Source organism: Oculina patagonica, unplaced genomic scaffold (assembly GCF_052425735.1).
Source record: "Oculina patagonica isolate OP01 unplaced genomic scaffold, crgOcupat unplaced260, whole genome shotgun sequence".
In the NCBI taxonomy this organism is placed as follows: Eukaryota; Metazoa; Cnidaria; class Anthozoa; order Scleractinia; family Oculinidae; genus Oculina; species Oculina patagonica.
This window is the reverse complement of record NW_027558102.1, coordinates 1-13353: the sequence shown is the minus strand read 5'-3', so window position 1 is coordinate 13353 and position 13353 is coordinate 1. Positions and strand designations below refer to the sequence as shown.

The window sequence follows — 13353 nt, the reverse complement described above, 5'->3', positions numbered from 1 at the left end:
ATTAAGTTTGACCGTTTTAATTGCGATCAGCCGAAGATTTACCGAACGTATCTCTTGTTCGTTCGATTAAAAAGGTTGCAATTACTTTAAACTCTACAATCAATGAGTCTACAATCATCATAATCATCATCATCGATACACGATAAATTTTAATGCTCATTGTTTGTGGGGTCGTGTACTGTATATAATAAAAATTGAAATATAGGTCTCAAGTGATGATGTTCTTTCTTCCTTTTTTGCATCGTTGGTTGTTACTTACCAACACGTTTTAGTACCAAGTCCCAAACGGCCTTTTGTTCAGGAGTGGGAGTAACCGAAGGACTGGAAACAAGAAAAAGAAAAGATCAATGACAAAAGATCGTGAACCTTTAAAGCAAAACTCTTCCACTGAAAAAGTCAACATTATTCTAACTCCAAACATTCCTTTGAGAGTCCAGGGTTTAAACTCCATTCAACTTTTGAAATTCCAAGACTTTCTATGACCTTTTTCATGACTTTTCAAAGTTTTCCATGACCTAAATATGATTTTCTTGGAAATGTTCAAAAGCGTTCTTGATTTCAGTACGTTTTAACCTTTTTTCTTCGCAAAATACACACTGCCTAATTTATTCTATACAATCAAGTCGTCTTCCATGACTTTTCAAGGCTCACACTTATAAATTCTATGACTTTCCAGGCCTGGATAATGAAATTCTAAAATTCCATGACTTTCCAGGTTTTCCATAACCCGTACAAACCCTTTGTGACTAGTTGGGCGAAATAGATTGCGAATAAAAACAACTTCCCGTTAAGTGATTGAGTTCTATATTCTAACGCCCTGTAAGCGTGATACTGTGCGGAGAAATGAGATGGTGATCAGACCAGTTGGCGAGACGCTAAACACGAAAAGCTTACATGAAGTACTTACTTAAGTGGCTGGTTGAAAGCGAGCCACGCTTCGGATTCGGTTTCGATTTGAGATGCTGTAACAGCCAACTCTACTTTGTCTTGGTGAATTAGTTGCCTGGAATGAAAAATACACAACACGATCTTAGAATTCTGGTTATGAAGGAAAACATTGTAATATTACCTTGCAGTCTCAAATTTTCTGACACTTCGTTATCTGCAGTGTAAAAATCAATTTTCTCATTTCTTTTTAACCTCCATTGAAATCATTTCTATTCAGGAGTTACCAAATTAAGTCCCCAAGGCAACCGCTCAGAAATTTCCATTGTAGATTTAGAAAGGAGTGGTAAAAGAGATAAAAATGGCCGAGCAAATACTTGAGGTGACCTCAGAAAAATAAATTAACATGCTATGAACAAAAAACATATATTTCTCGACTGCAGCATAGATAAAGTTTCTGGACGATTACTGACGGATCGCTAACTACATAGGCAACTTTAGAGTACGTATAAATTCAAGTTTAATACCGTTAGCTTCCTGCTGTATTTTTTTCTACTTTTAACAACCTCGCCATCAACAGACTGTGAACAGACTATGAGAAGAAGTACGCCCTGCTATCGCGCTATCACTCTGTTTTCCTTTGAAAAGCGTTTTCAGATAGCTTTACCTCTTGAGGAAAAAGAAAGCTAGTTTGCAAAGAAAGGATAAACAAATGTACAATATTCTGCCTCCACACCTGGCGTGTTTGAAGAGAGGGTGAACGATCGGAGTGTATTTTCTCCTAATTGCTAACAGCGCTCCAAGGTACGCACTTAGCGCCAGCAGTTCTTGTCTTTGTCTGCAGATGAAGAATAGTAAATCCGTTAACGGATTTTCACTTTAGCCGTCATGTTTGGTTAACAATACTAGGCGCAACCAAAGGCAACCAAATCCCGATATACGACATTTTAGGTTGTTGAACCTTCATAAAGGGGAGGGTAGTTTAGTGTTAAGTCTATATTTGAGGGTGAAGGAAGGGCGCATCATAACTATCATTCATTACTTTAAGAGTTGTTACTTGCAAAAAAATCGGTAAAACATTCAATGGATTCCCATTTCGAGGACGTTATTCTAAAAGTAGCCTGTAACTTAGAAAGACGTGACTTTTTCCCTTCCTTCACGACTTTTGGAACACCTTGCCTAACTTTTCTACAGTTGACAATAACGACTTGAGACAACGAAAAATATTCAGCGTCACATAGAGAGGGGGCTAGCCTGTAATAGTGCTGACTAAATAATCGCTATTTACTCCGTCTTACTTGGAAGTCCTGCTCTGCTGCAGCCTGTCTGTCCTGATACACGACATCCACTGGAGCACGCCAAGTACGTCATCTAACACCCAATAAGGTTTACTCATGCCATCTGAAAATAAGGTGACATTTACAATTTAATACATGCTCTGTATAAAGAGAAGCGCAATTGAGCCCAAGGTATACCTTTTTTGGTCAGAAATGTTTCAAGTAGCATGAAATTTCTCATGGTTGTCATGAGAATAAGTGATAGTTCCAGGAGATCTCCGCAGACGTACCCTAAAAGTTACCGATTGTTATTTCAGTAGCACGAAAGATGCACTTACGTCCAGGATGGAACGCAAGTATTATTTAATGAGTACTTCAGGTTTGAGTGTGTTATTTGACATTTCCATCTCACTTTATATTTGAAAAATTTTGGTGTGTTTTGGTGAACTTTTTTAATGAGGACACTTTGCGATGGCTTTCATGAGGACGTGCACCTCATTAGCGTTCAATCCTGGACATATCTGCTGCGGGTTTTTTTCGGGATTCCGACTAAGATGCTACTTGCTCCTTACGCTCGTATTGTTTATTAATTCACTGGATGGAAAGGGTTAGAAAATGTCAGATACCATAATGAATAATAATCCAAAGAGGTTTACGAGATTACTTGACTTATTTTCCCCAGGGTCGCCACTCATTAGAAACCAAATTCCCTGACTTTTCAGTGACCTCAAAACAATGTTCACTGGCCTTGCATTAGGCGAATTCTTCTGCAGACCATCGATATTCTTCTCTTCATTTTTGATCTCTTACTGTTTTTCACGGGAATTTGAATTCCCTGACTTTTCACTGACTTTGACAAAAACTAAGATTTCCCCTGACGTTTTGCAAAATTCCCCGACTTTTCCTTGACCTTGAAAAATGTTTGGTTTTCCCTGACTTTTCCCTGACCGTGGCAATTCCCTCCTGTTCTGGAAACCATCCTAAACCATTTTACTTGATCCTTAGAACTCGCACTCGCTTTACGAGATTTGCTGATCCTCACGTACCTCTTACAAGATTGAGCCCGATGTCCAGCGCTAACTCAGGAGTCGAGGACACTAAGTAATACTTCATGGCGTCCAGAAATTTGCTCTCTTCACACAGCTGCTCTGCTTTCTGTAAACACTCCTCTACGCTTGGCAACCCCGCCTGATAATACCAGAGACAAAGGATGGGAGAAAGTTACATCAGATCACAAAAAACTGAATTGATAAGTAACATAAAAAGCCGTTTCCTCAGAGAGAAGCAAACACTCATTCATTCATTGATTCATTCAAGGTTGGCGTTGACCGCAAGAAAAACAACTTACAACAGAGAAATAAAATTTGACAACTTTCTGGTATTAAATCGCTTGTCACCTTTTCGTGTAATTCATTCACTTCCGTGACAGTTCCCTGGCATCTTGCACACGACTTGATGAGGTGGTTCTCACTGGCTGGTAACGACTTGAGTAGCGCGATACAAGTGTCCCTACGAAACAATAACGTTGTGTTAGTTGTGAATTGCGGGATTAAATCAAAAGAAAATATTTGCCGTACTGTTAGTCCCACAACTTACAATGTAATAAACCAATCAAAACGCGAAGCAAACACGTGTTACCAGTGGCAAACGCGGGAAAGGATGTAACCAGTGGCAAGCAAAAGCGCGGGAAACGTGTAACCAGTGGTAAGCGCGGGAAAACGTGTAACCTTTAGCAAGCGCAAGAAAATAGAAATTTGAAGTAAACGTTATGAAACGCTTACGACAATCACCGCCTTTTTCTCTCTAATTTAACCAATCACTGACGACTTCAACCACGTAAGCACGCTGTCTATATCTACACCAACAGCGACTTGTATATCAAAAACAACAACATTTGATGCTTGCAAAAAGGATCCTCTTTCAATAAGAACTGTACATTGAGATTGAAACAAACCATCTCCTTACCATTTTCCCAATCTTTCACACTTTCTTGCCAGGAATTCCACAGCCAGGTGATACATGTGGCTGTTGTCGTTAATCACCATTCCCAGACCAACAGCCAGTTCCAGTTCGTTCCCTCGAATGAGTTTGGACAAAGCGAACTACAGAAACAAATGAGTCAGCATATGTGAAAGCAGGTATTGTTTGATGAGGTGAAAACTGATTTCAACACCAGTGACAAAAACAGGCTTCATTCAGCAAGAATAATCATTTAAAATGGCTAAGAGCAAAATTACATATAAACGCAGCAATGATGACTTTCGCCTGTCATTCTTGGCCGGCCGAACGAATAAGCAAGAAGTGAGGTTTAAAACATGTTTAGGGTTAGGTTAGGGACAGGTTTGGGTTTTAAAATAGGTCTAGGTTTAAAATAAGCTTGCGGTCGAAACAAGGCGAAACAACATCGACTACCGTCCTGCAATGTGAAGAATAGTACGTATAACAAAAAGTTTGGGGATCAATTTAGGTTTCTGGGAAACTGCTCACCTACCCCCTCCCCAAACCTAACATTTTGCCCAAAGCGATAAGTAAGGGTTAATGTTAGGTTTGGGGAGGGGTAGGTGAGCAGTTTCCCAGAAACCTAAATTGATCCAAGTTTGGTTTATGAATTTGCTACGATCCTGCATCAGAATAACGTTACCTTCACGTCTCCAACAGCTAAGTGACAGCAAGCAGCTAGCACAGGCTGCCCACTGTAGAAATACCAGTCTGCTAACGCTGTGCTTGTGGACTGAAGAAGTCTGAGGACAAAACATCAGAGATTCCTAAGGACTTATGGAACCACAAACATCCCACTGAGTGGATTTATCACCCCCCACGACAAACCCTCGCTGACATCGTTTTCTACCCTCTATGTTCCGAGTCTTTACCGACTCCGTACCCCCTCCTCCATCTTACTTCTCTCCTCCTGTTAATTTTTCCTTCCACCGTTTTCTCCCTGCTTCCCTCTTTTTTGTGTTCTCTTTAGCCTTTTCCCAACTTTCCTGCCTCCACTTCCGCTTTCTTCCTCCCTTTTCTCTCCCAAATCTTCTCTTTACCCTCCGTTACGACTTCTCCCTCCTCTTTTTCCCTCCACTATTTCTCTCACTCTCTCTCCCTTTATTTCCCTTCCGTTCTTTTTGTCCCCTTTCCAACGTTCCTTCCTCCCCATTTTCTCGCCCTTCTAGCCCTAGATCCCCCTACAAATAACTCACAGCACTTGCAAAAGCAGTTCCTTACCCTTTGTTCTCGTCAGTCATGTAACTTTTCAGAGAAGACAAGATGTCGTTTCTCTTCAGATCAAGAGGTTTCTTCTCCTTCTTCTGTGGTATAGACAGCCCTCCTTCGCACGCTACCTGCGCAACCAATAGGGCATCGTGAAGCTGACCACGTGACGCGAAGAATGAAACCATCTGCAATTGAATGTGTCGACCATATCGCACATCTGTTAGCAGTTCATTATTTTAAAGCTCGTAAACTGAAAAAGTATCCTTTTTAACAATGTATTTCCACACTCAGTAGGTACCTTGGCCGTATTCAGAATTATTCTTCTGTCCAATTTATACTACATTCTAGACTCATTCCCTAAGGTTGAAAATTTCAGCACAACTACCTGCAATTTATTTTTGCAATTCTGCAATTTTGATGCGACCTAACTTTCAAGAAACATTTTCGAACGCCAGTTATATGTATCATGACCCGATACGTTTCTTTAGCAGCAAGGGTAGCAAGAAGTACAAAAAAAGTGTTAAGTTTTGTTTTTGCAGATAACGAAAACGTTGCAACAACTATTTAAGATTTGCATCGTGTATCAACCATCGTGTACCTTAAACAGAACATTCAATATCTAGTGTTCATGAAGCAGCACTAGCAATTCAACGGCAACGATATCGATCAACAAAACACCACATCAGTCGTAAGTATGGTTACGGTGGAGATGACAATAAAACCATAATTTTGGTGGCGGTACCTTGGATACATCACCCAACGAAGCACAGTAAGGAACAGCGGCGTCATCATCTTCTCTCATCAGCTGAGTCGTTCGTCTAAAAGAAAATTTGAATTCACTTTAGTTTATGACAGGCGCTGCGGTTTGCACATAAAGAAAGTATAAGAAAAAGCTCATTTGAGCATACTGTTTTAAATACCTTTCCATAAGCTCTCTCCAATACTCCAAAGAGATCCCAGGAGCCATAGCGAGTGCTCTGTCCCACTATGAACAAAACAAATCAAAAAATATAAACAAATGCCGAGAATTCTTTAAAAAAAAACAGCGTAGTAAAAATTCTGGTTGTTGGAAATGGTTTGATTGTTGACGTGCCCGAAATATTGTAGTATACAATACAACCTTTCCTCAATAGCAATAGTAATCAATACAAATTTTGGCCCTGCAGAAATCGGTTTTAGGGCCGTTTTTCAATTGAGTTTCGTTAATAATCGCAAATCCCTAATTGCAATCGCTTTGTTTTTGCTTCACTACACTCATTAGGTTTGTTGCGAATGGCCATCGAATTCCATTGATTTTACTGACACTCAATTGAAACCCACTCTGGTACTTATGTAGCCGTTACCTCGCCTAGTTCCACCATAAGTTCGCAGTATCTCTGCAGCTGACCAATCTTAGCATGGATACTCGCAGCTTCTCTGATTCTGTCCTCTCGCTTGGACATCAACCCTCCTGCTCGGCTTGACAAGGATCGAACTGTTTCCAATTCTTGTGCTTCTGACTAAACACACAACAAAGCAAACAGAAGAGTCAGTCTGTTTTAAAAGTAGTCCTTTCAAACCAAACAATTATTGTTTTGGATTTTCATACGTTTCGTTTTTAACATCAGTTTGAAATTTGTCGTTCACCAAGACAGCATCCTTCAGTTGAAAAAATGTGCATTACACTTTGTGACAGAGTCATTTTATGTTCTCCAAACGTTCATAGTTTTATAAAAACAAGACAAAAGCAAAGTTGGATTTTAAATTAAAAACGCATAGTATGGTGGACCGCTTTTAACCATTCAGGACACTCGTAGTGTAAAGACCAATCAGAGCACACAAACTACTGATTTTGTTTAGCTTTGACCAATCAATGCGTAGACTCGTAGATGGAAAATGATTGGTCGTATTCTTAGGAAAAATCGAAATGATGATTACAATGTTGCTAGCTGGGCACCAGAAGGTAAAAGGAGAAGAGGAAGGCCAAAAACCACTTGGAGACGTATAGTGGAGAAAGAAAGGGAAGCAGCGGGTTGGAGCTCATGAAAGGAAGTGCGGACCGCAGCAACCAATCAGGAATTGTGGAAAAGCTCTGTGACCGCCGCCTGGTTAGCTCAGTTGGTAGAGCGCCGGACTGCTGTGCGGGAGGTCGTGGGTTCGAACCCCAGACCGGACCAACACTCAGGGTCTTAAAATAACTAAGGAGAATGTGCTGCCTTTGTAATTACATCTGCAAATGGTTAGACATTCTAGTCTTCTCGGAAAAGGACGATAAACCGTAGGTCCCGTCTCCTGTATCTTCAGTCTTATCACAGGGGACGTTAAAGAACCCACACACTATTCGCAAAGAGTAGGGCACGAAGCTCCCGGTGTTGTGGTCTGGCATTGTGTAGTAAATAACAGTATGTGTACAGCGCATTTGAACATATATATATATATATATGAAAAATGCGCTTTATAAATTCATTATCATTATTTGTGCTACGAGGCACGGGAAGGATAGGTGAAGGTGAGTCAGTGCACTTGTAGTATCTTGGTTACTTTTTGTACTGTGGTTACTTTTGACCAATTAGAGTCAATACTTGTAATATCTTGGTTAGAAGGGCACCTGGAGCCTTACCAACAAAACTAAGTCACGGTTGCCAGTTACACATCGTACAAACTTTTAGTGTAGGATATAATACTCACAGCTCTGTGTTTGACAAGATGTTTTATGTGCATAATGCCCTTGCTGTAAGATGTTGGTAACAAACTGTCGTCTCCATCCCGCAGCACTAATACCAAATCCCACAAGTTCCTTGCTCCACACGGAGGCTGAAAGACAAATTTACCATTTATTAAGTACGCCTGGAGAATTTTACTGACAGTGACAATCCCCTTAGCAGCACTTTCTTTAAAATCTCATTTGTCTCTAAAAAAGATCACGAAAGCATCTCATGCGAATAGTTCATAACAATTAAGAAACCTCGACAGCTTAATTATACTGTTTTTTTTTTTTCTTTGATAAATCCGCCCATCCCTGCAACAAATAGAGGACAATACATGGTTTCGCGGAGATATGAAATTTATCTTCGAGTGTTCAAATCGATATCTCACGAGTGAGCGCAGCGTATTTTTCATATCCTAGAGATAGGGGAGTTAAGTTCACTGAAGCCGACCTCACTCGTTCACTAAGGAGCAGGGAAAATACAAACATGAAGAAGAAAACTTCACATGACTCAAAATAATTCAAGGAGTTTCTCACAAAAAGGACAAAGGCCAGAGATATTTGAGAAATTCCAGCCGCCGAAGTGCAAGAGTTTTCACTTCTGTAGTTTTTGTCTATATATTAATATCTCACGAGTAAGAACATAAAATTCATATCCTCTCGCCATCGTGTAATATCCTCTATGTACGAACTTAAGATATCAACAACTGGGTGAGTTTTAGATCTTACTGTAAAGAAGTCTGAGACGATTTTTATTGCTGACATGTGAGCTGCGTCTCCTTTGGCTGCCACAGTTGCTTTCAATTCACGAGAAACTCTTCCATTTAACAGTGGTACGCCTCCAGATGACATGGCTGTTTCTATAGAAAAGAAAATATGTTATTTACAAAATGCAAAAAGAGAGGAACCAATCTTTGCATGAAGGTACACTTACTGTTCAACAAAATAACCTGATGCGGAAGGCATAAATTCATTCTCCAAGATGTGAATGGATAGATAGATAGTAATTTTATTTAAACATGGTAAATTCATCAGAAATACAATTATAAAATACTAATGGTAATAAATACAATACTAATAACTAAACAATACTAATCTATACTAACATAACTCTGCTTTACATGAATGCCGTGTGCTATAAAAAATAAAAAGCTAGTTTGTGACTAAGAAAAATGATGTCGGCAACCAATTCGAAAACTATCGAGAGTTTGTGCAGCGAACGAATAAACCATAATAGATGGTTTTTATGTGATTTTCTTCCAAGAAACCATGTCAAACTTGTAAACGTCAGCCTGACGTTTTCAAGTTTTACGCCACTTTCTTCGTAGCCATCTTAAAGCCTTAATAATGTATAAAACCATGAATGGACTTACCCCAGATTACCTACAAAACCTTTTCTCTCAGCGTCACTCTGTTTATAACTTGAGAGACTCTGAGGGAAAGCTCACGCTACCCAAACCAAATACCAACTATTTAAAACGAAGCTTTTCTTACAGCGGCGCTATGCTCTGGAATAACATGCCCAAATGTCTTAAAAATGCCGCATCAGTCAATAATTTTAAGAAAATTATCAAGAAGGTAGCTGACGTATCGGATTCCCACACGGCAACCATGTAAAGCAGTTTTAATTAGTTTTAGTTTCTTTAATACTTGAGCTTATTGTAACTGATGATTTTCCGTGTTTAAATAAAGTTTTACATACATACATACATCCATAGCCACACACCTTTTAAACAATTTTTATGACTAATACAGTATGTTTGAGCAAGGCCAGGCAACTATTAGTGGATTTCCAATTAATACCAACATCGCAGATTTTTGGTCTAAATTGTTTTGAAATTAGTAAGTGGTAGGCAACTTATACTTAAACCATGAAAAACATTATCTTTAAACAACTTGAAAAAGTAAGCCTTTCTTTTTCAAGTTGCAATCCATTTCGCTCTGAGCCATCCGCAGCCAAAGATGCGCTTTAACAGTTTCAGTGCTCTAACATAGCAATTTTTAATAAAACTGGACAATTATTTTGAGGTTTCCTGTCATAAAAATATAAATTTCTGGTAAAATCCGTGACATAGTCCCTTTAATCTGTAGGGGCCACCGTTATCACCATTATGATAATCATGTGAACCAATCTCTCCCGTAGGCTACTTACCAGTATTGTTGGTTACAATGTCATCCAGTGGTCTCTTAGCCAACACATCAATCTGTAAGGAACATGCTAAATGGGACAAACTCCAGATTCTGACGGTGGAATCACGAGAACAAGACGCAACAGTGAAAGGTCTGTATCTGTGACACGTCAAACCTACAAGTAAATATATGGTACAAGTGTCAACAATGCGCATTTTGCTGTACACCTCATGGCAATTACAAAAAAATGCATTGATAAATGCATACCATAGACATCTGCACCGTGATCTAACACAGTTTCCAAGCAGGTCCCATCTCTAAAACAAGAGAAATAGACTACACATTAGCTGATGCTGCTGAATGGCAAAATAGCTTTAGACAGGTAGCCCTACGACTTCACCGCGGTCAAACGTCTCAGGCAAGTGTTTCTCTCTATTTCAGGGATTTTCGTCTATATTAAAGAGCGAGTATGAGCAAGGATAAGTAAAATACAGTCGAAGCTCTCATAAGCGGACACCCTCGGGACGCGAAAAAAGTGTCCGCAACTGGAGCTGGCCGCTTACGAGAATGGTTCTTGTAAGCGGCCACTAGAGGTGTAGGGGATAGATGGCCGCTTACGGGAGCTTGCCCAGCTAACATAATGGTAATATGCATGTTGGTGATGTTTCGAAATGTAACCGGACGTGGATGACGACAAAACAAACACTAAAATATGGTACTGTAATCACAGTAAAATCATTGTGACGAACGGCGATGTCAAGTTGATTGATTAATACAAGATACAGAGGTTTTTTATATGATTTTCTTTGCGGTGTCCGCTTACAGGAGCTTAAAAACAAAGAAAAAGTGTAAGTCGTAATCTCGGAAAGTGTCCGCGGCCGCTTACGGGAATGTCCGCTTACGAGAATGTAAAAATACAGAGTTTGTATGGGAGTAAAAACGGGGTTTCTAACAAGGTGGCCGTAAGTAGAGCTGTCCGCTTACGAGAGTGTCCGTTAAGAGAGCTTCGACTGTAGTTGTTGCGTGCAAATATTTCCATTCCTACCAATAAGCGAGTATTTTTATTACTTTTTGAACGCTCCTCAACCAAACCGACTGCTTTGACAATATGGCGCCGACAAGTACGTATTTACCTGATTTCGAATACGTAGACCTTTTTTAGTAAACCTCTAAAAAATTTATTAAACCATCAGAATACTGGTTAAGTATCGATCTTTGAACAGTAAAAATTAGAACCTTATCTTTTGAAGTACTTTCCTTGTTTTTTACATATTTCTATCATTTGACGGCGCGGTCGACCCTGCGACACCTGTTTGTGGTGTTCACAGTAGTTCAAGTACCTTATTACATGAAATTTCCGCGACACGTTAATTTCGCGATTTTGAGGTGCACATATTTCGCGACACTTAAATTTCGCGATTTTGAGAAAATTTTGTATTTTGAATCACTTTAATTTCGCGTTTTTGAGTGAGACACAATTTACATTTTCTTAGCAATATATGTTGACATGCCTTTGAATTATATAAAACGACTTCATCGAAGGAACAATAACGTCAAAATTAACAAAAACGCAGGAGGGGACTTAATCTCAATAGAGCAGTTCTCAGAATGTCTACAAGTGAGTCAATTGACGACAACATCCATTTACATTGATTACTGACATATGCGAGTCACTTAATATTCGCGTCATGTTATGTTCGCGACACTTTTTGTTCGCGTCACTTTAATTTCGCGATTTTTTTAGAATCGCGAAATTCGCGAAATTAAAGTGTCGCGAAAATTTCATGTAATAAGGTACCGGTATGGGCAGCCACTTACAAAATCTTATCGAAAGCCCCATGAAAAACTTAAGTAATTCAAATATTAACTTTAACTATTGAAATTTGCTGATTTTCAACTGTTTACCTTGTATCCCAAATTCTAATTGCATAGTCCCAGCTTCCAGAAATCAGAAGATACGGAAGCTCTGGGTTCCACAGCAGACCACGCACAGGAGCCTTGTGCCCTTCTAATGTGTGCACACAGGAATCCTAACCAGACAACAGAGTATCAAACACTGAGTTAAGTGTTACTTGCACTAGATACATGTACAAACTACAAATTACTTATGGTTAAACATTTAAGTACGACAATCCTCTATGTACCATTGAAGCTCTACCAATGGTGACCTCTCTAGAACAGGTAAGGGTTTTTGTCCCAGCCACGCCCTAAACTATACATTCACCTCCCTACAACAGCCACCTTTGTCTCCAGGGTAGTTTTTTTCATTTCAGCTTGCAAAGAAAGTCCTGTCTGATAGCTTGGGTCTGGTGGATTTCCTATCAGGCTAGTGAATTTTATAGGGCAAGTAACATTTTGGACTTTTCAACCCTCCAAGTTTATTTTTTTTTCTTTAGTGGCCATTACGCTTTTAATCCTTCTTCTCAATTTTAGTCGCCAGGCTGGCGACTTCGGTTCCAATTTAGTCGCCAGCTCCAAAATTTAAGTTGCCATGGCGACTAAAATGGTCTTAACTTGAGGGTTGATTTTTTTGTTGGCAGATTAAGCAAGGCTAATGACACAAGGCCTTTGGGCAACCACACAATGGCTCCTACTTGCCAATGGGAACCCTGCAAAATCCATTTTCTTTGCACCTTGCATTTTGCAGATAGGCTCAACAGTAGTAAGGTTCTGCCAGGGTAAATTCCAACAAGCGACATGGACCAAAAAGTAGCGACAGCACATAAATAAAATCGCGACAAACGACAACCCTTATAAAAAAAAATTAAATTTCGACAAGGACAAGCAATTTTCCTTCAATTTAATTACCGACAGCGACACGGAGATCAATGCAACAGCGACACGGGACATTTTTAATTTAGACAAGCGACACGGGAACGCCCCTGACAGGGCCTCAGTAGTTGTACGGCTTAGCTCAAAAAAAAAAAACTGTTTTACAAAATATTCATCATGTGTAAAGCACGCAAAAAAGATAATTGTCTTACCTCAGTATAATCCCAGATTTTAATGGTGCTGATGAAATAATGAAAACAGATCAATATTATTGGGTTGACACTGTTATAGAGAAGAGTGTACTGTATCTTACATTTATCATTCTTGACACTTGCTTGCAAAACTTGCATGCATTATAAATCTAAATTTTGATCATTAAGTATGTGAAACATGACA

At 39.4% G+C, this 13353-nt stretch overlaps 1 protein-coding gene across 1 annotated transcript; it reads right to left on the bottom strand.

Moving 5' to 3' along the window:
* Positions 1 to 159: 159 nt before the first annotated feature.
* Positions 160 to 13197, bottom strand: LOC144640337 (WD repeat-containing protein 17-like; the record flags this gene model as incomplete). The annotated part of the gene is made up of 18 exons (XM_078499511.1): positions 160 to 321; positions 908 to 1003; positions 1622 to 1723; positions 2184 to 2286; positions 3209 to 3350; positions 3560 to 3671; positions 4128 to 4264; positions 4804 to 4903; positions 5382 to 5554; positions 6112 to 6187; positions 6290 to 6354; positions 6713 to 6868; positions 8037 to 8162; positions 8785 to 8915; positions 10208 to 10360; positions 10453 to 10502; positions 12091 to 12215; positions 13170 to 13197. Coding segments are annotated over 18 exons (1945 nt in total), but the record flags the coding sequence as incomplete, so codon positions are not given.
* Between the last annotated feature and the right edge of the window lie 156 nt (positions 13198 to 13353).